Source organism: Pelophylax lessonae (genome assembly GCF_965119305.1).
Source record: "Pelophylax lessonae genome assembly, chromosome: 3".
Lineage (NCBI taxonomy): Eukaryota > Metazoa > Chordata > Amphibia > Anura > Ranidae > Pelophylax > Pelophylax lessonae.
The window spans coordinates 60,926,669-60,951,754 of record NC_138770.1 but is presented as its reverse complement, the minus strand read 5'-3'; the positions used below and the strand labels follow the sequence as shown (position 1 = coordinate 60,951,754).

The 25,086-nt window shown below is 45.2% G+C and overlaps 1 protein-coding gene across 1 annotated transcript in view; it reads right to left on the bottom strand.

Annotated features, from left to right (window-relative positions):
* Positions 1–25,086, bottom strand: part of EFR3B (EFR3 homolog B) — a 340,255-nt gene that overhangs the window by 118,774 nt on the left and 196,395 nt on the right. The window contains exon 4 of the mRNA XM_082251134.1: positions 12,347–12,497. Coding sequence (XP_082107260.1) covers positions 12,347–12,497 — 151 coding nt within the window. The remainder of the gene's footprint in view (positions 1–12,346; positions 12,498–25,086) is intronic.

The window sequence follows — 25,086 nt, the reverse complement described above, 5'->3', positions numbered from 1 at the left end:
AAAAAATTAAAAATAAATACATCTCTGGCTGTAATACTCGCCTCCTCTCCAGCACTGTCCCCCATAGTAATTCCATTCTGCCAGTCTTATAGCATGGTAAATCATTTGTTGGAGTGACACTTCTAGGTGTCCATTACCTCTCACAGTGACCACAGTGTTCCCCTTGAACATTGCCTTCATCTGTATAGAGGGGGGCCTCTTCTGTCAGCGGGGCCCGGGGCGATTTCCTCTTTTGCCCCCTTATAAATCTGTCCCTGACGAAGGGTCATCTTCAGTCGCCTCAGATGCACAGTTGTTCTGTGCAGGGGCAACATTTTACTTCCCAAGATACATTTAATAAAAGAAAGTAAGTTTTTTTATTATTTAATTTTTTTTATACATCCTTTTTAAATACTTTTATATCATTTAGTATAAAGGGGGCCCCTTCTGTCAGCGGGGCCCAGGGCGATTCTCCCTTTTGCCCCCTTATAAATCCGTCCCTGGCAAAGGGTCGTCTTCAGTCGCCTCGGATGCACAGTTGTTCTGTGCAGGGGCAACATTTTACTTCCCAAGATACATTTAATAAAAAGTAAGTTTTTTATTATTTTTTTTTTATATATATATAATTTTTAAAATACTTTTATATAATTTTTGTATAGAGAAGGATCCCTTCTGTCAGGGGGGCCCGGGGCGATTTTCCCTTCTGTCCCCTTTTAAATCCGGCCCTGGAGAAGGCACCCAGGATGCACAGTTGTTTTGTGCAGGGGCAAAATTTTACTTTACAAGGTACATTTCATAAAATAAAGTAGATTTTTTTATTATACATTTTTTATTATTTTATTATTTATATATAATTTTTTAAATATTTTATATAATTTTTGTATAGAGGGGGGGCCCCATCTGTCAGCGGGGCCCGGAGGGATTTCTCTCTTTGCCCCCTTATAAATCCATCCCTGGCGAAGGGTCGTCTTCTGTCACCTCGGATGCGCAGTTGTTCTGTGCAGGGGCAACATTTTACTTCCCAAGATACATTTAATAAAAGAAAGTAAGTTTTTTATTATTTATTTTTTTAATAATTTTTTTTTTTATATATCATTTTTTAAATACTTTTATATCATTTTTGTATAGAGAAGGATCCCTTCTGTCAGGGGGGCCTGGGGCGATGTACCCTTCTGTCCCCTTTTAAATCCGGCCCTGGCGAAGGCACCCAGGATGCACATGTGTCTTGTGCAGGGGCATAGTTACATAGTTACATAGTTAGTGAGGTTGAAAAAAGACATCAGTCCATCCAGTTCAACCTATGATGCGTGTGTGTGTTTGCTTTTAACCGTACATTGTATACCCCTGTATGTTGTGGTCTTTAAGGTGCCCATCTAATAGTTTTTTGAAACTATCAATGCTCCCTGCTGATACGACTGCTTGTGGAAGAGAATTCCACATCCTTACCACCCTTACAGTGAAGAACCCCTTACGCACTTTAAGGTTAAACCACCTTTCCTCTAGTTTTAGTGAGTGGCCACGTGTCTTATTGTATCTCCTTTCTCTGAATAGTTTGTTCCTTATGCTCGGGTCACCAGTACAGTATTTGTACATTGATATCATATCCCCCCTCAATCGTCTTTTCTCCAGAGAGAATAAGTTCAGTGCTTGTAGTCTTTCCTCATAGCTGATGTCCTCCATTTCCCCTAATTATTTTTGTTGCCCTTCTCTGGACTTTCTCCAGTTCCAGCACATCCTTCCTGAGGACCGGTGCCCAGAACTGGACAGAATACTCCAGATGTGGCCGGACCAGAGTCTTGTAGAGTGGGAGAATAATCTCTTTATTTCTGGAGTGAATCCCCTTTTTTATACATCCCAGTATTCTGTTGGCTTTGCTTGCGGCGGCTTGGCATTGCATGCCACTGCCAAGCTTGTTGTCTGCCAGTACCCCCAAGCCCTTTTCCATCCTAGACTCACCCAGAGGTTCCCCCCCTAGTGAGTAGCTTGCTTTCTGGTTTCTGGCCCCCAAGTGCATTACTTTACATTTATCAACATTAAACCTCATCTGCCATGTAGTTGCCCACCCCGTTATTTTGTTCAGGTCTGCTTGCAAGGTTTCCACATCCTGCATAGAAGATATTGGCATGCCTAGTTTAGTATCATCTGCAAATACTGAGATTGTACTAGATATCCCCTCCTCTAGATCATTTATGAACAAATTAAACAGGATTGGTCCCAGGACAGAACCCTGGGGGACCCCACTTTCCACACCCGCCCAATCCAAGTACTCCCCATTAATCACCACCCTCTGTACTCTCCCCTGGAGCCAGTTCTCTATCCAGGTACTCACCTTCTGATCCATACCTACCTTCCTTAGTTTGTACAGTAATCGTTTGTGGGGAACGGTGTCAAAGGCCTTTGCAAAGTCCAGATACACCACATCCACAGGCTTACCTTTATCTAGGTGGCTGCTCACTTCATCGTAGAAGGTTAATAGATTGGTTTGGCAAGAACGATTTTTCATAAATCCATGCTGATTACTACTTATAATACCATTTTCATTACTAAAGTCTTGTATGTGGTCCCTTAACATCCCCTCCAAAATTTTGCAGACTACAGATGTTAGGCTGACCGGCCTATAGTTACCCGGGATACATCTCGGCCCCTTTTTAAATATTGGTACCACGTTGGCTTTTTTCCAATCAGCTGGCACCATACCCGTCTGTAAACTATCCTTAAAGATCAAGAATAATGGTCTGGCAATCACCTGGCTGAGCTCATTAAGAACCCTCGGGTGCAAGCCATTCCGGTCCCGGGGATTTATTTATGTTAAGTTTCTCTAGTTTAGCTCTAAGTCTATCCTCTGTTAGCCATGGCGGCACTTCCTGAGGTGTATTATTTAGTTCGGCCTTACAAGCTGGGTTCGTGTAGCCCCCCGATTCTTTTGTGAAGACTGAAGAGAAGAAATTATTTAACACTTCCGCCTTTTCTTTGTCCTCAGTGGCCATATTTCATTTATCATCTTTTATGGGGCCAATGTGTTCTGGCTTTGCTTTCTTACTGTTTATATACTTAAAGAACTTCTTGGGGTTCTTTTTACTCTCCTCCGCTATATGTCGCTCGTGTTCTATTTTAGCCGCCCTGATTTCATCTTTACATTTCTTATTACACTCTTTGTAATGCTTAAATGCTGCCAATGACCCCTCAGTCTTGTATTTTTTGAAGGCCTTTTCTTTAGCACTAATATACATTTTTATGTTGGAGTTTAGCCATCCAGGGTTTATTTTTGCTCTTTTAAATTTATTTCCCTTTGGAATGCACTGGCCAATCCCCCTGTTTAGTATGCTCTTGAAGCGCTCCCATTTTTCCTCCGTGTTCTTTGTTCCCAGGGTTCTATCCCAATTGATATTTTCTAGCAGCAAGCGCAGTTTAGGGAAATTGGCTCTTTTGAAATTCAGTGTTCTTATATTACCCCTCTGCTTCCTATTACTGTAATTAATACTGAAACTTATTGACCTATGGTAACTGTTTCCTAAGTTGTCCCGTATTTCTATATCCGTGATCAGGTCTGTATCGTTGGCAATCAGTAGGTCAAGTACCGCATTGTTTGTCGGTGCATTCACCATCTGACCCATAAAATTGTCCTGCAAAACATTTAGGAACTGCCTAGCCTTGGCTGAGTGCATGGTTCCTTCTGCCCAGTCTATATCTGGATAATTAAAGTCCCCCATTATAATGACATTTCCCATCCTTGCTGCCAATCCTATCTGTAAAAGGAGGTCCGCCTCACCCTCCTCCCTCTGGTTGGGGGGCCTATAGCATACGCCCAATATTACCTTCCCCGCCGTGCCTTCCCTTTGAAGCTCTACCCATAGGGATTCTGCCTCATCCATAGCATTAATATCATCCCTCATATTTACCTGTATGCTGTTCTTAATATACAGACATACCCCTCCCCCTTTTTTACCTTCTCTATCTCTGCGATAAAGGGAATACCCCTGAATGGTCGCCATCCAATCATGAGAGCTGTCAAACCAAGTCTCAGTTATCCCCACAAAATCTAAGTCCTCCTCAAACATCAGCAGCTCCAGCGCTCCCATCTTGTTGGCCAGGCTTCTGGCATTGGTATACAAACCTCTTAATTTTGATCGGCTACATTTATCCTCATTTGATGTTTTTAGGCTGCTCTCTTGATTTTTCCCCATACCCACCCTGGGTATAGGAGCTCCGAACACCCTACCGCTAATGCCCCCATTTCTGCCCTCTGAAACGTGCTTTCCACTGTCTAATTCTACATCTGTACCCTCCCCCCCATTCCCTAGTTTAAATGCAGGCAGCCTGTTTAAATCAATGACAGGCAGCCAGTTGCAAGGACCTGCATGGACTTCCACACGCATTGGGGTCCGATGCACGGATCAGGATGCAGACAGATCAGTACATCCAAATGAATGAGGCCCTAATGAATACGGAGCTGTATACATTTGTCTTCTGTCTCTGCCTGGAGTTCTGTTTTCAACTATCCAATATATGAACTCAAACACTGATTGCTGTGATGATTTGGCTATTTGTGTTCCCCTCCTGTTATTTGTACCCGGAGGACAATGCAAGCACGGAATATCCAGCTGGCTGCATTGGATTTGATCATGCAGTTTAAGTGCTGTTTTTGTTGTGCTCATTGTTCTGCCCCGGCATCTTTCTGAATGATGAAGGATTTTCAGTGCCAGTGACTCATGCAATTCCAACTTAGAAAGCTGCGCGAGTTTCTCCCCAGCAAAATGTACGGGCAATCAAATCTCTCACTCTGATGTCTGAGCCAGTGACTGCAGAGCGTTCACACTGCAAGCTGAAGCCTAAAAATTCAAGTCCTGCAAGGGCATATAGAATAATAATAAAGGAGCACACAAAGGGCCTTTGTATCAGCCAATCAGGGGTGCAACCTGGCAAAAAAGCAGCAGAGGATGGGGGCGCGGTGGGCGATACCCGCCATAGTCAAGGGAGAGAATTCTGATTTTCATTGGCCCCTCTTAAATGGCAGAACCATCAATTCTAATGACTGGGTATGATCAGCTTCTTGTTGATCTCAGATCAATAGACTAATTATACTCCAAGACTAATATTGAATATAACTGATCATTAATGGTCCAGCTAATTTAGCCCCGGCAGGGCCATCTTACCGAATCTTCTTCTGGGACGCGTGATAGGATCCAGAAGATTTCCCGTCCATTCAGGACGGGCAGCCGGGCGCCCACACTAGAGATGCTGGAGCCGCTGGAGAAGAGGGAGAGAACCGAGGCTCCCAAAGGCCGCATCACTGGACCGTGGGACAGGTGAGTGTGTTTATTAAAAGTCAGCAGATACACTTTTTGTAAATGCTGACTTTTAATAAACACAAAAGCCAGTGGAACTCCGCTTTAAAGATTTTTTTTAGCACTGTTGTTTTAGATAAGCGCATTTACTTTCTTTACATGGTATTTTCTATTTTTATGTGCAATATATCTAAGTGCTGCTATTCCCAAATTGGTATGCATTCACATATACAGTATCTCACAAAAGTGAGTACACCCCTCACATTTTTGCAAATATTTTATTCTATCTTTTCATGTGACAACACTGGAGAAATGACACTTTGCTACAATGTAAAGTAGTGAGTGTACAGCTTGTATAACAGTGTAAATTTGCTGTCCCCTCAAAATAACTCAACACACAGCCATTAATGTCTAAACCACTGGCAACAAAAGTGAGTACACCCCTAAGTGAAAATGTCCAAAGTGGGCCCAAAGTTTCAATATTTTGTGTGGCCACCATTATTTTCCAGCACTGCCTTAACCCTCTTGGGCATGGAGTTCACCAGAGCTGCACAGGTTGCCACTGGAGTCCTCTTCCACTCCTCCATGACAACATCACAGAGTTGGTGGCAATTAGAGACCTTGCGCTCCTCTGCCTTCTCAGATGCCCAATAGAGTTTAGGTCTGGAGACATGCTTGGCCAGTCCATCTCCTTTACCCTCAGGTTCGTTAGCAAGGCATTGGTAGCCTTGGAGGTGTGTTTGGGGTCGTTGTCATGTTGGTAAACTGCCCTGCGGTGCAGCCTCCAAAGGGAGGGGATCATGCTCTGCTTCAGTATGTCACAGTACATGTTGGCATTCATGGTTTCCTCAATTAACTGTAGCTCCCCAGTGCCGACAGCACTCATGCAACCCCAGACCACCACCATGCTTGACTGTAGGCAGACACACTTGTCTTTGTACTCCTCACCTGGTTGCCACCACACACGCTTGACACCATCTGAACCAAATAAATTTATCTTGATCTCATCAGACCACAGGGCATGGTTCCAGTAATCCATGTCCTTAGTCTGCTTGTCTTCAGCAAACTGTTTGCTGGCTTTCTTGTGCATCATCTTTAGAAGAGGCTTCCTTCTGAGACGACAGCCATGCAGACCAATTTGATGCAGTGTTCGGCTTATGGTCTGAGTACTGACAGGCTGACCCCCCCACCCCTTCAACCTCTGCAGCAATGCTGGCAGCACTCATACGTCTATTTCCCAAAGACAACCTCTGGATATGATGCTGAGCATGTGCACTCATCTTCTTTGGTCGACCATGGCGAGGCCTGTTTTGAGTGAAACCTGTCCTGTTAAACCGCTGTATGGTCTTGGCCACCATCCTGCAGCTCAGTTTCAGGGTCTTGGCAATCTTTTTATAGCCTAGGCCATCTTTATGTAGAGCAACAATTCTTTTTTTCAGATCCTCAGAGAGTTCTTTGCCATGAGGTGCCATGTTGAACTTCAAGTGACCAGTATGAGAGAGAGAGCGATAACACCAAATTTAACCCACCTGCTCCCCATTCACACTGAGACCTTTCAACACTAACAAGTCACATGACACCCAGGGAGGGAAAATGGCTAATTGGGCCCAATTTGGACATTTTCACTTAGGGGTGTACTCACTTTTGTTACCAGCGGTTTAGACATTAATGGCTGTGTGTTGAGTTCTCAGAGTAATCTCCAAGTTGTCCATCAGATCGTCCAAGTACCCCAGTACCGCGATCCCCCGCTGACGCAACAATACTAGCACCGGGGCCAACACGTTTGTGAAGACCCGAGGAGCGGAGGCGACACCAAAGGGTAACGCCTCAAACTGATAATGCTCCTCGTCCATGGCAAAGCAGAGGAAGCGCTGGTGACCTGCACATATTTGAATGTGAAGGTAGGCATCCTTGATGTCGATAGAAGCGAGAAAATCCCTGAGGTAGGGACGCCACTACCGTGCGAATAGACTATTCGGAACTTCTGTACCCGCACAAAGCAGTTTAGCGCCTTGAGGTCCAAAAGTGGACGTACCTTGCCTTCCTTCCTGGGAACTGTAAAGAGGGTTGAGTAAAACCCCTGACAATCACCCCTTTAAGTAACAAGTCTTGCACTGCCCCAAAGAGACCCTGTAAGCGATCTGGGAACAAGTGCAGGTTGGAAGGGAAGAACCTTTCCGGAGGATAAGACCAAAACTCGATCTTGTAGCAGGACTGAATGACTGAGACCCTGAGAAGCGAAAAGGCCTCCTATGAGCCGAGAAGAATGGCCCACTTTATGACGGGGCTCCTTGCCCATGGTAGCCTGCGGAAGAAGAGTACTCTTCCCCCCTGTGAGACCCTAAATGATGTCATCCAAGGGAGCCCCAAACAGGCCATCCCCTACAAAGGGGGGATCAGATAAGGCCTTCTTAGAAGTCTGGTCCGCATACCAGCATTTCAGCCAGATAATACGCCGAAGGACCACTGCTGATACAGACAGCCTAGAAATCAGAGGAGCCGCATCCAAAGAGGCATCACAGATAAACTGTAGCCCCTGGATCAACTGATTCGCCAGCTCCTCAAAGGCAGGGGGAAGCGGTTTCCCCTCCAGGTCCCGGCGTAAAAGTTTAGCCCACTCGGTCAGAGTTTGCGACACCAGGGCAATAGTAAATACCGGCCTAAGTGCCAAACCAGCTACAGTGAACATATGGTGGGCCACAGCCTTCGCCCACCATAAGCATTTGGACAACCCTACTGTTTTATGACAATGTTGTCAAAGTAAGTGGGAAAGGGGAACACCCTCACCGTTTTGGAAGGCCTGTGCGTGCCAAAAGGGACCGGCGCCTTCGATTGCAGCATCAGCCGCATCCTCCAGTTTTAAAGTTTCACGCAATGACACAATCAATGCATTCACCAGCACCTTTTCATGCGCGGCTAGAGGAGTAGAAGAATCATCCTCACTACGGTATCTTTCCAAGGGAAGCGCCAAGCTGGCCGCATGGCCTAGTAGCCCGTAACTGCGGCCCAAATTTTTGTGGAGGCCCAGCTGCAAGTGCATGGATCCCAGCCAGGCAGATGCCCAAAATAAGAGCAGGGGCTCTAGCTAACCCCACTGGGGCCGCCCCCCAACTAAGGCGACCGACTCTGCTGCATGGCCTAGTAGGCCGCAAGCCGCGGCCTAAATTTTCGTGAACACCCAGCCGATTGGGCACGAGCTCCAATGGAGCCGACCACCCAGGGACAGCAGATGCCCAAACGGAGGGAAGTGGCTTCAGCCGCCCTCACTGGGGCCGCCCCACATAGCTCATGAACCAGTAGGCCGCAAAGCCTACCTAAACCATCCGCTCCCCCAGCCCAACAACTGCAGCAGGGAGTCCAGAGGACATCCCTGCCCTAGGCACCAACCCCCAGGGTGGCTCGAACAAGCCCCCCTAAAGAGCATGTGGCAAAAGCCAGCTCAAAACCTCACCAAGGGAGGGGGGGCCGGAAGACCCACAGTGACCCCCCTAAATATTAGAGGGCCTGGGGGGAAGGTGGGGATCCTGGGGGTCCCACTATCCCAGGGAGGGGCCCACATCCACCCCAAAACCCTCCAGGGTAAGAGAGGGGACAGCTACTTATCATACCAGTAAACAGGATGGTTACTGCTCCAGACAGACCACCTCTCCATCGGAATGGGGGGGGGCTGTCAGCCAGGAGGAACGCTGTGACGTTTAACTCGCAGGCCAGCCCCTGTCCAGTGGGGCTATGTCACGGCCGACCTAGCACGGAGCGGAGGCTTGCGTGCGCACACTGGCCAGACTGGGGGGACCCTCAGAATCTAGATTTTCCAGTCCGCCGCCCAGTCCGGCAGTTGATTGTAGATTCTCACAGGAACAAAATAACAAAGATAGGAAAAAGTTCAATTTTTAAAAGGAAAAAAATTGCCAGTACCAGAGATCCCAGCAAGGACCTAGGTCCTTAGTCCTGACTAGGCAGAACCTATAGCTGAGAGTGGGAGTATACCCCTTGGGACTGCCCTATAGGCATAGTCAAGCTTTTTGCTGCCTAGTGTCCTACTTCTGTAGTGGGCAATATAACCCAATGGTCAAGAAGATAAGGAGCTGTGTCCATCAATGAACGAAAGAGAAAAAAAATGCAAATTGTTTTGGCAGATGAGACAATTTAAGCCTGTTCTACCAAAAAACGGCTTCTATCTTGGTGATTGTGTTTTGTTTTGTTTTTTCTGTTTACACTATACAGCGTGTATGCCATGTCGTGTTCACTCTGGCTTCTTTCCAGACGCCAGAGCTAGTGTAACTTTTGTGCACATGCACAGGAGTTAAATTATCAGAAGCAGCCCTACGGCTGCAGAGGGCAGTGGGGGGATCCAGAAGTAGCAGCAAAGAAAATGGCAGTAGCAGTGCTGGGCGGAGCAGCAATTGACAGCATAGATCGGTCAGCGCTGTAGGAAGGAACGCTTGTAAGGGAAGTGCTCAATAACGTGCATATATGCTGTTCATACGTGCACATTATGGCACGAGATCGCCCACATGTCTTATTATTATTCTTGTATTGTTCTCCAAAGTTACATTCAGATCAAGCTGTGCAGGAAAAGTGACAGGAGTTGGCACAAACTATATCACTGCTGGAGGGCGTTTAAACAGACGATGCAATAATTCATTTAAAATTGAGATTAAAAACCTGTGAATAAAAGGTAACCTCCCTGACAGAGCAAACACCCCCGTTTCCTGAATGTTGCCTTCTATAGAACTACAGTGATATACAGTATATATATATATATATATATATATATATATATATATATATATATATATACTATATATTAGGGATAGACTGATATGTTTTTTTCAGGGCCGATACCGATATTTTGGTCACAGCGTATCGGTATCGACCGATATGGGCCAATATTATGTACATTTAAAGTTTTGAAAAATAAAGACAATTTTTGACACAAATCTGGTACTGAACATGTTAATTTTTGTTTAATGCTTAATGGCTGCCTTGCTGGCACCCTGTGGTGGGTGGCTGGCTGGCACCCTGTGGTGGGTGGCTGGCTCCCTGTTGTGGGTGGCTGGCTTGCTGGCACCCTGTAGTAGATGGGTGGCACCCTGTGGTGGGTGGGTGGCTGGCTGGCACCCTGTGGTGGGTGGCTGGCTGGCTGGCACCCTGTGTTGGGTGGGTGGGAGGCTGGTTGGCTGGCAACCTGTGGTGGGTGGCTGGCCACCCTGTGGTAGGTGGGTGGCTGGCACAGGGGCTGTAGGTGGCTAGCTGGAACAGGGCCTGTGGGCAGCTGGCTGGTACAGTGCCTGTGGCTGGCTGGTACAGGGCCTATGGATGTCTGGCTGTCTGGCACCCTGTGGTGGGTGGCTGGCTGGCACCTTGTGGTGGGTGGCTGGCTGGTACAGGGGCTGTGGGTGGCTGGCTGGCTGGGTGGTACAGTGCCTGTGGCTGGCTTGTACAGGGCCTATGGGTGGGTGGCTGGCTGGCTGGTAAATAGCCTGTGGGTGTCTGGCTGGCTTGGCTGACTGGTACAGGGACTACAGCTGGCTCGTACAGGGCCTGTGGATGTGGGTGGCTGGCTGGCACCGGGCTGCTGTGGGTGGGTATATGGCTGTGATACACTCCCGCGAGACTAGTCTCGACTCCAGATGAGGCTGTCCAAGCGAGGGAGGCGGTCTAAGAAGGCAGAATGACGTCACAAAAATATCGGCAATATCAGCCAGTTCCGGGGGCCAATACATCGGGGAAAGTGCATATCGGCCTAGCCGATAATCGGTCTATCCCTACTATATAATATATATACAGTGTATATATATATATATATATATATTAAACAAGGTTGTGTCCATCAAGTTCAACCTCCACGATTCCTGCAGCTTTGGTCGAGGGATTACTCCAAGATCAGCTGACTCCATTCCATAGATTAAAACATTCCTCTCTATAGTATTTAATAACTATAGACAAAACATTTTGCACTCTTACCATCCAGCCAGCAAAAAGACAAATTTTACGTTGTTTCAACAGTTTGCATTAAAAAACAAGGGGTTCTTAGTGCACAAATTTGCAAATACTGTATATGTGGAAGCTGGACTGCCTCGTCAATGCCCCTCTGTATAGTGTGGTATGTACACAGTGCAGGGTTCAGGATTATGCTACGTACACAGTTTAGGAGTGCTTTAAGTACAAAGTGCAGAGTTCAGGAGTGCGCTACATACAGAGCGAAGAGTTCCGGAGTGCAGGGTTAAGGCGTGCCTTATGTACACAGTGAAAAGTTCAGGAGTGCATTACGTACAGAGTGCAGGGTTAAGGGGTGCCCTATGTACAGAGTGCAGAGTTCAGGGGTGTGCTTGATACAGAGTGCAGGGTTTAAGGGTGCACTACCTAAAGAGTGCAGGGTTTAAGGGTGCGCAATGTACGGAGTGCAGGGTTTAGGGGTGCGCTATGTACAGAGTGCAGAGTTTAGGGATACCACTCTGTGAAGGCTGCTTGAAACATGAATGTAAAGGTGTGCTGGCGACATATATAACATCTGTTGTATGTGGTGCCGTCTATCGGTTGCTACATCACCCTACACCCAAGGTCCAATAAAAGCTTGCTGTGAGATGGAGATATCTCATACATTTATGTTTTAAACGCATTTTGGTTACTAAATCAACTTAGCACTTCTAAGTTCTGTGTTAGTTCTAATGGAAGTTTTTCAAGTGCTCAACATAAAAAAAAGCTGGACAGTTACTTTTTGGCAAAGCTCTAGCTTCAAACACAAAACAGACCAAAAGGGATTGATTTACTAAAACTGAAGAGTGCAACATCTGGTGCAGCTCTGCATGGTAGACCATCAGCTTCTAACCTCAGCAGGTTCAATTAAGCTTTTATTTAAAAAAAAATCTGTAAGCTGATTGGTTTCTATGCAGAGCTGCACCAGATTTTGCACTCTCTAGTTTTAGTAAATCAACCCCAAAGATTAACGCTAGCATATTTTTACACTAAATGCGACGTGCCTTTTAGAGAGATGTGTTGAGCAAACAAATCAGTGACATTAGATTGCCTCCTCTTCATGATCGCAAGATGAAAAAATAATTTCATAATGGGCTGCTTACCGAGTTTGTTCCTAGAATCTGGAGGTTTGGCTTTTCTGATTCTAAGAGTTTGGCCACCATCTTTAGAAAGCTCTCCACGAACAGGTTGATGCTCTGACAGTGACAGGCCATCAGGAGCTGGTCCAGGGCCTCCATGGCAATGCAGACATAGCTAAAAGAAAAGAGGAGGATGAATCATCATTAAGTAGAAGGAACACAGAGCTGCCGGAATTTTAAAATGATTTCCCAAAACACGAGACATTCATCAACTCTGCGGCACATGCTAAAAAGGAGCCATAAGACAGATTATTGGAGAGAAAAGATTTATTGCAATTAGGGAACTTTATTCATACATTCTTCCTTCTGCTGCTCTAAAGTAGGACAGAAAAAAATCACCCCGACTGATTCCTCATTGTGCGTCTGTTTGGAGCTGCCTTTTTCAGCCGCAGGCAACCCTTTAAAATAACTTTCCGGAATCAGGAAACACCTGCTAATAAATACTATATCTACAGCTCATGGAACATTGGCATGTTACTTAAAGTAATTGCAAAGTCTCATTTTTAAAATAACAAAAAACAATCATGTTATACTTACCTCCTTGGTGGAGTTGGTTTTGCACAAGGAAGCATGGATCCTCCTCTTCTCGAGTCCCTTTTTACTTCTCCTGGACCCTCTCTCCCATCAAATGCCCCCACAGCAGCTTGCTATGGGGGCACCTGAGCCAAGCTGCAGCTCCGTGTGTCCATTCAGACATGGAGCTGCCGTTCGGCCCCGCCTCCACTCTCTTCTGATTGGCTAACCGACGTTGACAGCCGTGGGAGCCAATGGCACTACGGCTGTGTCTCAGCCAATCAGGAGGGAGAGTCCCTTGATGGCCTAGGGACTCGTGGACAACGCTGGACAGAGAAGGACCTCAGGTAAGTATTCGGGGGTGCTGGGGGGCTACTACACCCAGAAGGTTTTTTAACTTAATGCAAAGAATGCATAATGATAAAAAACCTTCTGACTTTACAACTCATTTAAACTATTTAACACCCAGAGCTGATCTATATGATAACATTTTTTCAGTAATAATACTGAATGGAAATAGATAATGGTCAAAAAAGAAATGCTGACAGTGGAAATGATAGTATTCCCTCACATTAGCTGTCTGTGGAAACGTGTCCCCTCAGATTGGTGGTCAGTGGGAGAAGGATCACCTTAAATTGGCGATCATTGGCACAGGAGCCCATTACATTGGTGGCCAGTAGGAAGAATACCCCTTACACTGGCAGTCAGTGGGAAAATGCTCCTTTCTTTGGTAGACAGTGGGAGAAGAGCCACCTTAGTTTGGGGATCATTAGGACAGGGGCCCCATTACATTGGTGGTCAGTAGGAAGAACACACCTATAATTGGTGGTCAGTGTAAAGAATGTTCTTACAATGGAGTTCAGTGGGAGGAATGTCCCTAACACTGGTGATTATTTGGAAGAATACCTCTTACATTGGTAGTTAGTGGGAACAATGCTTCTTAGATTGGAGATCATTGGGAAAAATACCCCTTACATTCGTGGTCAGTGGGAAGAATGTTCCTTACATTGGAGGTCATTGGGAAGAATGTCACTTCTATTGATGATCATTGAGAAGAATGCACCTTATATTTATGGTTGCAATGCTCCTTACAATGGAGGACAGTGGGAAGAATGTCCCTTACATTGGTGGTCAGTGGGAAGAATACCCCCTACAATGGTGATCATTGGGAAAAATACGCTTTACATTGGTGTTCAGTGGGAAGAATGCGCCATAAATTAATGGTCACATGGTCTTTACTTTTTTGGTCAGTGGGAAGAATGACCCTTACAATGGTTGTAAGTAGGAAGAATGTTTCCTACAATAAAGGTCAGTGGAAAGAATGCTTTTTTCATTAGTGGTCAGTGGGGATAATCCTTACTATGTTTTTGGTCAGTTTGGTAGAATGTCCACCAGTGGAAAGATGTCCATCAATTACATTGGTAATCAGTGAAAAGAATGCCGTACATTGGTGGTCAGTCGGCAGAATGTCCCTATATTGGTAGTCAGTGTAAAGAATACCCCCCTTACATGGGAATAAACAACAGAAAGACTAACTATCAAATGAGCAGCTAGACGATGTGAGAGTAGACACCAAAGCAGAAATACTTGTAAATACAGCATGAAGGGACCTATAGCCTAATGGGGGTATGTAATGCCATAGTCCCACTTCTCCTCTGGAGTCCAAGGGCATCCAGACCACAGGTCTTGGCATCCATGGATTCAGAGGAGAAGGCTAAAGGAAGGATAACCTCTTGTGCACAAAATGTTGTACACTTCAGGTCTTTCATTTATTCCAAAAAAGGTTTGTAACTGACACTTTCATTAAGCCCCGGAGCTCTGGTAGCTTCTAAAATAACGATCCATTTTGTTTCCAATTTCAGAAGTTGGGGGTCAATATTTCATTCTCTTTCTGATATAGGGACATGTTTCAATGCGAAAAATTTCATGACTGATAGGTCGATGTTATGATAGAGTCCCACATGTCTGCTAATGGCTGATTCAAGTTTGCCATTTTGAAGCAGATACACGTGGTCCCTAATCCTTTTCCAGAAGGGTCTGTGACTCTTACCAATGTAAAATGCATTGCATTTGCATGTCATGACATAAACTACCCCTACTGTTTGACAGTTTATATAGGACGAAGGACTCCATATGGTGCCATTGGGTAGGGTAATGTGTCTATCTGATTTCACCCATTCACAAAATTCACATTTGCCCTTCTATTGGGCCCTATATAGGGGCCTTCTATTGGGCCCTATATTTAGTGCATTAGGATTCTTAGGAAGATGACTTCTCGTAAGGCGATCTCTAAGGGATCTGGCTTTTCTGTATGTAACTGGCCTAGCGATCTATTGGCATTCATACATTAGAACTCTTCTGACCCAGACATAGGAGGTTGATCGTCCCTGTGGTTCACAGATATTAGACCCTGGCATATATCAGGCCAATCATGGGTTCTTTTGGTTCGGGAGCATGCTGTTTAGCACTTTCGTGCATACTCATGAAAGTGATGGTTTTTATGAATTGAATTTTTCTACTATGTTACTACAATACATTTTGTATGTTTTTATACATCTAAGTATTGTATATTTCTTTATGAGATTAACAGTGGGTGCCTTTAAAGTCCTATTACCCTCGGGGGGGGGGGGGGTTTCTCCCCCTTTTTTGCTTTCTTAATACCCCCTTACATATTGCTGAAAAGATCATCTAAAAGGCAGAAATTGCAAAATTTTCAAGGAATGTCTAGTAACCTCTGGAGGAACCCCAGTGTTCTATAAAACCCTGGTTGAGAAAGTCTGGACTAGAGTGAAATTATGTTTTATCCACTGTAGCAATTCTTCCAGAGACTTGAGCAAATGTCTCAATTGACTACCTAGAATTATAGGAGCAGGGGTCACAAATACACATAAAGACTGTCTCATAGACTTTGCTAACTGATTTACATCCAGTTTTGTTGCTAATTTGCTGGATGTCCCTCAGGATGTACCCGTTGCAACACTTTATTTCACTTTTGGATAAGTGAGGAAATGGTTAAAACTAGGGATCGATCGATTATCGGCAAAGCCTACATATCGAGGGCCGATATGCACTTTCCCCGATATATCAGGTTACCGATATTGCCGATATTTCGGGAATATGCTTGTACCGGAGTGATGCCTGCAGCTAGAGGCATCACCCCGGTACAGGCGTCCATAGCCGAGGGTTGGCTGTCTTGTAATGACAACCGATGCGGCTGAGAAGCCGCTCGGCTGTCATTACAAGGAGCGGGAGGGGACGTCCCTCCTCCCACCCCCTTCCGCAGCTCGCCTAGGTCTCCCATCCCAGCGAGAGACCTGGGCAACCAGCCTGCATGGCCGCCGAAGACCCGGTCAAAGCCGCATTCGTCTCTGATCGGGTCTCCATACAATAACCCGGAAGTGATGTCATGACATCACTTCGGGGTACTGGCGTCAGATTAAAAAAAACGACAGCATTCAAAACAGCCAAACTTGGCGTTTTGAATGCTTTTAAGTGCAGAGGAGGGGTTTGGGATATTTTAGACCCCAGATCCCTCCACAAGAGTACCTGTCAAAGAAAAAAAAAATTATTTTTTTTAAATGTACGATAATATCGGAGCATATTGGCCAATACCGATATGCATTGGCCGAAATATCAATTACCGGCAACGAAAAAAACGATATCGGTCGATCACTAGTTAAAACCCGTCATTTTTTCCTCTTGTTGCTGGAGAAAGCAAAGCGTTTTCAGATGTCAATATCCTCAGTTCGGAATGTAATTAAGAAATGGCAGTCATCAGGAACAGTGGAAGTTAAAGCAAGATCTGGAAGACCAAGAAAAATATCAGACAGAACAGCTCGCAGGATTGTGAGAAAAATAATTCAAAACCCACGTTTGATTGCACAATCCCTCCAGAAAGATCTGGCAGACACTGGAGTTGTGGTACACTATTCCACTATAAAGAGATACTTGTACAAATATGGTCTTCATGGAAGAGTCATCAGAAGAAAACCTCTTCTACGTCCTCACCACAGAAATCAGTGTTTGAACTTTGCAAATAAACATATAGATAAGCCTGATGCATTTTGGAAACAAGTTCTGTGGACCGATGAGGTTAAAACTGAACTTTTATTGAATCCATTTTTCCTTCTACTCGTGAGATGTTCCCTGTGCCACTGGCTGTAATACAACCCCAAAGCATGATTGATCCACCCCCATCCTTAACAGTTGGACAGAGGTTATTTTCATTAAATTCTGTGCCCCGTACCTTTGCTCATTGAACTTTTTGGCCGGAATGAGCAAAGGTACGAGAGGCCTTAACGCACTGTCAGACCACACATGTGTTTGTGCCAAATTGCATGGGCTGCCACTGTTGGCTAACAGTTTGTACTTTGAATTCACCCGGTGTTCTATCAGAATACCGCTACCTATCAGATTCTGCAACCAGAAGTGACGTTCGGAAGAGAACAACTTACTGCGCATGCGCCATGCGTTCTAACATGGTCGCTATGCATTCCAATAGGTTTATTAATTTGACAGAACATGAAGCAGCGGCGGACATCTTCTTACACCCACGCAAGTCTTGAATTTTACATTTATTTTAGCAGTAAACTCACCTTATATACTGAAATAGACTATTTCCCCGCGACCGAGTGAAATAGTCTATTTCACTATAAAATCAGCTTGTCCCTGAGCAGTGCGGGGTGTACCAAGATGGCCATCGCCACCTTCTACCTGCAGGTTTCTCGCTATACTAGAATACAATAATAATACAAATGTAATACTGTGATTCAGTATATAAGGTGAGTTTACCTCTAAAATAAATGTAAAATTCAAGGCTTGCGTGGGTGCAAGAAGATGTCCGCCTCTGCTTCGTTTTCTGTCACATTAGGAAACCTCTTGGAACGCATAGTGGCCATGCTGGAATGCGTGGTGCATGCGCAGTAAGTTGTGCTAGTCCGTATGTCACTTTCGGTCTCAGAATCTGATAGGTAGCGTTATTTTGATAGAACATCGGGATCAAATATAGCCAGGCTGCAGAGAATGTGAGTAGGCCTTACAACCCAATATCTGACAGCTGGCAAAACTGATGTATGAAATCCTCTGGTGGTGGGGGGAGGTTTTTAAGGCCATGTGAAGTGCATTTCTAGGAAAACTTCTAGAAATATAAAAGAATAAATGAACCTCACCAAAACCAAGGGTAACAAAAATAGTAAAAGGTCTAATAAAACATATCAGGAGAGACTGCAGTTACCTCATATGTACAGCCTCACAGAAAGAAGGAGAAGGGGTGGCATGATTTAATCCTTTTAAACGATGTGGGAGCGCTTATGTAGGATGATTGCAAAATGAGCAAACAGTATGGTCTGGCAGTGGAGAAAATGGATAGGATTCTGGGGTGCATCACTAGGAGGGTCACTACCAGGAGGAAGGAGGTCCTGATACCTCCATATAGAGTTTGAGTTATTATTAGAGGGATAACCAGCAGAAGGAAGGAAGTCCTGATTCCTCTATATAGATCTTTAGTTATCACTAGAGGGGTCACCAGCAGGAGGAAGGAGGTCCTGATTCCTCTATATAGATCTTTAGTTATCACTAGAGGGGTCACCAGCAGGAGGAAGGAGGTCCTGATTCCTCTATATAGATGTTTATATCACTAGAGGGGTCACCAGCAGGAGGAAGGAGGTCCTGATTCCTCTATATAGATCTTTAGTTATCACTAGAGGGATCACCAGCAGGAGGAAGGAGATCCTGATTCCTCTATATAGATCAATTCTATATATCACTAGAGGGATCAGCAGCAGGAGTAAGGAGGTCGTAATTATGCTATATAGAGCTTTGGTTAGACCTCATGTAGAATACTGTGTCTAGTTCTGGAAACTTCACTTACCAAAAGATATTGATAAGATAGAATGAATCCAGAGACGGGCAACAAAGATGGTAAAAGGTCTGAAGGATAAAACATATGAGGAGTGGTACCATCTGCTCGAAGACACAAAGATTACTCCAAAACTTGGCTCCGTAGGCATATATGTGTTCACAGTCTCAAAGCCCTCTTTGGACCCTGCGCCCAGTGAAATACTGTGCACTTCCACCCCTCCTTCAGTGTTTTCTACTTCCTCAACAGCGCCCCCTCGCCTTTTTTTTATTTATACTGTTCTTATGCCCAACTCTTTTCTCTCCCTCCCTTTCCCCTTTCTCCTCCCTCCCACTTGATACCCCTTCCCCTGGGAATCCACTGGGTCAAAGTCCCCGATTGTATGTTTCCGTTGTTTTGTGTAATTGTGTAATTCTATGAGTGCTGGATACTCTTAGTAAAGGTCTGGGGCTACATGCAAGATCTCACCTTGTGGAGTTATAAAGATCATGAGAACGGTGAGGAAGGAGCCCAGAACTACAAGGGAGAATCTTGTCAATGACGTCAAGGCAGTTGGGACCATAGACACAAAGAAAACCATTGGTAACACACTACGCTGTGAAGGACTGAAATCCTGCAGAGCCCGCAAGGTCCCCTTGCTCATGAAAAAACATGTACAGGCCCATCTAAAGTTTGCTAATGAACATCTGAATGATTCAGAGGAGAACTGGGTGAGTGTTGTGGTCAAATGGCTCTTTGGCATCAACTCAACTCGCCATGTTTGAAGGAAGAGGAATGCTACCTATGAACCCAAGAACACCATCCCCATTATCAAACATGGAGGTGGAAACATTATGCTTTGGGGGTGTTTTTCTGCTAAGGGGACAGGACAAATTCACCACATCAAAGGGACAATGGATGGGACCATGTATCATCAAATCTTGGGTGAGAACCTCCTTCCCACAGCCAGGGCATTGAAAATGGGTCTTGGTTGGGCATTCCAGCATGACAATGACCCAAAACACATGGCCAAGGCAACAAAGGAGTGGCTCAAGAAGAAGCACATTAAGATCCTGGAGTGGCCTAGCCAATCTCCAGACCATAATCTCATGGAAAATATGTGGAGGAAGCTAAAGGTTCAAATTACCAAACGTCAGCCACAAAACCTTAATGACTTGGAGAGGATCTGCAAAGAGCAGTGGAACAAAATCCCTCCTAAGAGGTGTGCAAACCTGGTGGCCAACTACAAATAACGCCTGACCTCTGTGATTGCCAACAAGGGTTTCTCCACCAACTACTAAGTCATGTTTTGTGAAGGGGTCAAATACTAATTTCACTCCTTAAAATGCAAATCAATTTATAAAATTTTTTTTGAAATGCGTTTTTCTGGATATTTTTTTTTGTTATTTTGTCTCTCACTGGTAAAATAAGCCTACCAATACAATTATAGACTGATCATTTCTTTGTCAGTGGGCAAACGTACAAAATCAGCAGGGGATCAAATACTTTCCCCCCTCACTGTAGCAAGTATTACTTGTATCAGTGTTCCAAGCCACTGATAGTTGCATTAGAAAGAGAAGCCCTACACTGCATCCGTTATGATAGCTCAGATTCTTGAGCAGGTAATTTTGCAGATAGAATATTTTTGAAGATCAGTGTTATTTGTAGGCAGGGCTTTTTTTCTCGGGAAATAGGTACAGGAACTCCCCCCTCCTGAGTAACCCCTTGTCTCCACCCACCTCTGAGCACTGTTCCTTGGTTCCACCCCCTACCCACCTCCCACGCACAACAAAATACCTCACCCAGCAACAAAAGATTCACCCCAGAAACATTCAACCCCCTCCAGTAGCAACTACGGCTCTCCCAGCAACCAGTATCATTAGATAAGCCAACAATAGTCCTCTACCTCAACAACATAAGACCCCCCAGCAACAGTAGATCCATCAGCAGCAACAATAGACCCTCACACAATAACAGATCCTTACCAGTGACAATAGATTCCCAAGCAGCCAGCATCAAGAGACCCTCCAACAAACCCCACACCCCTTGCTATTACATACATTCAGTGCTGGAGGTGCCGGAACTGCGTTTCCCCACGTTCCTGCTGAAAAAAAGCCTTGTTTGTAGGACATCTATTTCTGTAGAAAACCCCATATCTTTAACCACTTTACCGCTAAGTACTGGAATAGTACTGCGGCAAAGTGGCTCGTTCCCGTCTGACGACGTAGACCTACGTCGCCAGACTCCTCCCCTGTAGGCAGCGCTCGCGCGCCGCCGGAGGCGCGCTCCCGCTGTTTTCATTCACAGCGGGAGTCGGGCCAGGGGAGGAGCAGCGGCGATCGCCGCTGCTCTGCCCCGATCGTCGGGGATCTAGTGTGGAGATCCGCCCGCCTGTGTAAACACAAGCGGGCGGATCTCCTCAGTGACAGGGAGTGACAGATCGGAGTGTTCAGCATAGCTGGACATCCGATCTGTCCCTGTCTCACACAGTCACCTCCCCCCCCACACGTCAGTAAGCACCAGGCATACATTAACCCCTCCCTCTCCAATAAAATTAACCCCTTCCCTGCCAGTGTTATTTTTACAGTAACAGTGCATATTTATAGCACTGATTACTGCAGTAATGTCACTGGTCCCCCCAAAAGTGTCAAAAATGTCAGTCAATTGTCCGATCTGTCCGCCGCAATGTCGCAGTCCCGCAAAAAAATCGCAGATCGCCGCCATTACTCGTTAAAAAAAAAAACACCAAAAATGACAGAAATCTTTCCCTTTGTTAGTAAACGCAATAACTTTTGCGCAAACCAATCAAAATACGCTTATTGCTATTTTTTTTACCAAACATGGGTAGCAGAAAACAAATTGGCCAAAAATTTAAAAAAAAAAATTGGTTTTTACATCTTTTTTGGGGGGAATTTAATATAAAAAATGTAAAAAATATTGTTATTTTTTCAAAATAAACGCTCTTTTTTTGTTTATAGCGCAAAAAGTAAAAATCGCACAGGTGATCAAATACCACCAAAAGAAAGCTCTGTTTGTGGTAAAAAAAGGACCTCAATTTCGTTTGGGTACAGCGTCGCACGACCGCGCAATTGTCAGTTAAAGTCGCACAGCGCCGAATCGCAAAAAGTGGCCCAGACGTAAGACAGCAAAATGCTCTAGTGGTAAAGTGGTTAAAGGAGATTTGGCTGTACATCTCCTATGGATTAGAGGAGTGCAATTCGTTGTGCACTCGGTGCATGGACTGACTCCTGTGACGTCAGCAGAGAGTGGAGCTTCACCGACACCCAGCTCACCCTCTTAGCAAACTGCTGAGAGCCTGAGCCAGCAGCTCCCTGCCCCTCGACAGCCCAGCGATTCAATGAGCCAGGAGGAGGCAGAGCAGACAGCTCTCTGCTCAGGGAGCTGTCAGAACTAAGCGATCGGTGGTGTTCGATCGATCAGTTCTCAGTGCAGGGCGCCGGGGACAGATGCAGCATCAGACCGATGCTGCATCCACAAGGTAAGTATAATTCTCAAAAAAAACCAAAGCCATACTTCTCTTTTAAAGATCAATTCCAGGTACTTGTATAATGTCCACAATTTACGCAGCGCTTTACATCTATATTGTACATTCACATCAGTCACTGCCCTCAAGGAGCGTACAGTCTAAGGTCTCTAATTCACATTCATACACACACATACTAGGGCCAAATTAGACAGGAGCCAATTAACCTACCAACATGTCTTTGGAGTGTGGAAGGAAACTGGAGTACCCGGAGGAAACCCACGCAGGCACAGGGAGAACATGCAAACTCCAGGCAGGTAGTGCCGTGGTTGGGTATGGATATATTTACATGGACCAATGTAACCTTACATCTACCATACTAGTGGGATCCCAGTGAAAGCTGGAAATCCCTGTAGCAGGCACCTCAACTCCACTGATCTCCACTAGTTTCCAAATCCTGTGCTGAGCAGCTGTCTTGCTGCATTGTGAACATATGAAGTCAGCACAGGCATGTTCAGAGAATGCTTTTCATTTTGTCAAACTAATGCAAACCATTCATTGATTGGATGAGGTGGTGAGTGTGATGTCATCACCCCGCCCCTCCACCTTATCTATTCAGAGAGTGCATTGCATTCACTGAGAAAATGCTAAGTGATCTCTAAATGGCACTCGTGCCGAGTAGCTGACTTCCTGTATCCACAAAGCAGCAGGGCAGCTCCTTGGAACGGGACTTGGAAGCTAGTGGAGATCACTGTAGTAGCTGTATCTACTACCACGATTTCTTGCTTATAGAAGGATTCCCAGTGGTGTATTATGGTTTTGTGCTGCCCTAGGCCAGACTAAAATCAAGCGCCCCTCCCCCACAACTAAATTTGTCCCACCACTTTCTTCTTAAGTGGCTGTCTCCCCCTAGGGGTAGGGCCCACAGTCCAGTCATTTGGGGGATTGTACAGATGCATTGAGTGATTACAGGAATGCCCGGGTGAAGTGGAGCTTTTTGAGCAGATGGGCTGAGAGTTCAGAATTTTCAAGCATTTTTGATTCTGCATAAAATGATTGCTCATGTTTGTAATAGAGTTTTAACAACCCTTAAAGTTTTGATTGGAGTTTGTAAAATATTAAAAACCAAGGCCAGAGTCTACGACCTCATTAAACCTTGACTGGCTGACACACTGTGCTATGTACATATACACTAGCAGTATAATGACATCTTGGAGTGGTAGGTGTAAAGTCTATTTTATCTAATCCACACAAAAATAGAAGCAAACAGCAATGCTGAGATTGTGCCAAGTGCTCGTGAGTTTAAACCAAGGACCAGGATAGTACCAGAAACTTTAAATAGTGTGCACTTATATGAAGTTATTTCCACTATTATTATTTGTAGATGTAAACCCAATCACTAATGTTTGATAAGATCGGGGCTTCAACGGGTGCTGGGGCGTGCTGAAGGGTCCATTGATGCTGACTACTGGGGGAATCTATTGTTCTTGAAGAAGTTCTTTTTTGGTGGTCTACTATTGCTGGGGAGGTCTATTATTGCTGGGGAGGGATCTATTGTTGCTGGGGGAGATGGTTTATGTTGCTGTGGGGTCAATGGTTACTGGAAGAGATCTACTGTTAGGAGGGATCTATTGTTGCTGGCTGCTGGGGGATTTATTGTTCCTGGAGGGCATCTATATTTCCATGGCAATTTATTGTTGCTGGGGAGGTCTACTGTTGCTAATGAGGAATCTATTGTTGCTGGTTGAGCTGGGGGGTCAATTGTTGCTGGAAAGGATCTGCTGTTGAGGGAGCGGGTCTGTTGTTGCTTGCTGCTGGAGAGTCTATTGCTGCTGGCAAATCTGCTGTTGCTGCCGGGATCTTTTGTTGTTGGGGTCCATTTTCGCTGGGAAGGGTCTATTCCTGCTGGCTGCGGGAGATCTGCTTTACTTGTTATGAACAAATTCCATACAAATTGCTTAGCACCACAAAATGATACTTGGTTCTGAATTCTCTAAAAGGGATGCTACTCGGAGGTGGGTAGGGGATGGAACCAAGGGATGGTGCTTGAAGGTGGGCGGAGACAAAAAGTGACTCAGAAGGGGGAGCTCCTGTACCTATTGAAACCTCTGAAGAAAAAGCCCTGCATAAGATTAAACATGTTAATGTAATTTCCAAGTAATTTTCAATATTCTTGAAATCTGCAGCTTTCATTAAATAATATCGGGTGATCGTGAAAGTTCATGAAGGTCCATGTTGACCATTTGAGTCCCCAGGCCTTGTTCACCCTAATTCCCCTTGAGTCCCAGAACATTTTTTGTGGCGACATTTTTTGGGTTTTATGGTTTACTCTAATGTATTTTACATAGTTTTTTTTTCTCAGGGCAGATAAGGCTTTAATTTGGTAGCAGATGTGGATACCTCCACCCCCCCCCCCCCTCCCGCCGCCTTCTGCGGCTCTGCCCGGGTCTCCCGTCCCACCGGGAGACCCGAGCAACCAGCTGGCGCGTCCGTCGGCTGGTTGGAGTCCCGATAAAAGCCAGATTCGGCTTCGATCGGGTCTCAGATGCTGTAACCCAGAAGCAGTGTCCATGACGTCACGTCTGGGTTACTCGGCGGCTAAAGGCGCCGAGATTATAAGCTCTAACGAGCAGGGTCCTCTAGTTCCTCCTGTTTTGAACTGTATTGTCCTCCCTCACATTGTAAAGCGCTGCGCAAACTGTTGGCGCTATATAAATCCTGTATAATAATAATAATAATATAATAATTTGAAAAGTGACAGTATTCAAAAATGCCGTTTTTGGCATTTTGAATACATTGAAGTGCAGTGCAGTGGTTTGGGGTTCCTCAATAAAGAGTACCTGTCACTGCCTATTACTATCACAAGGGATG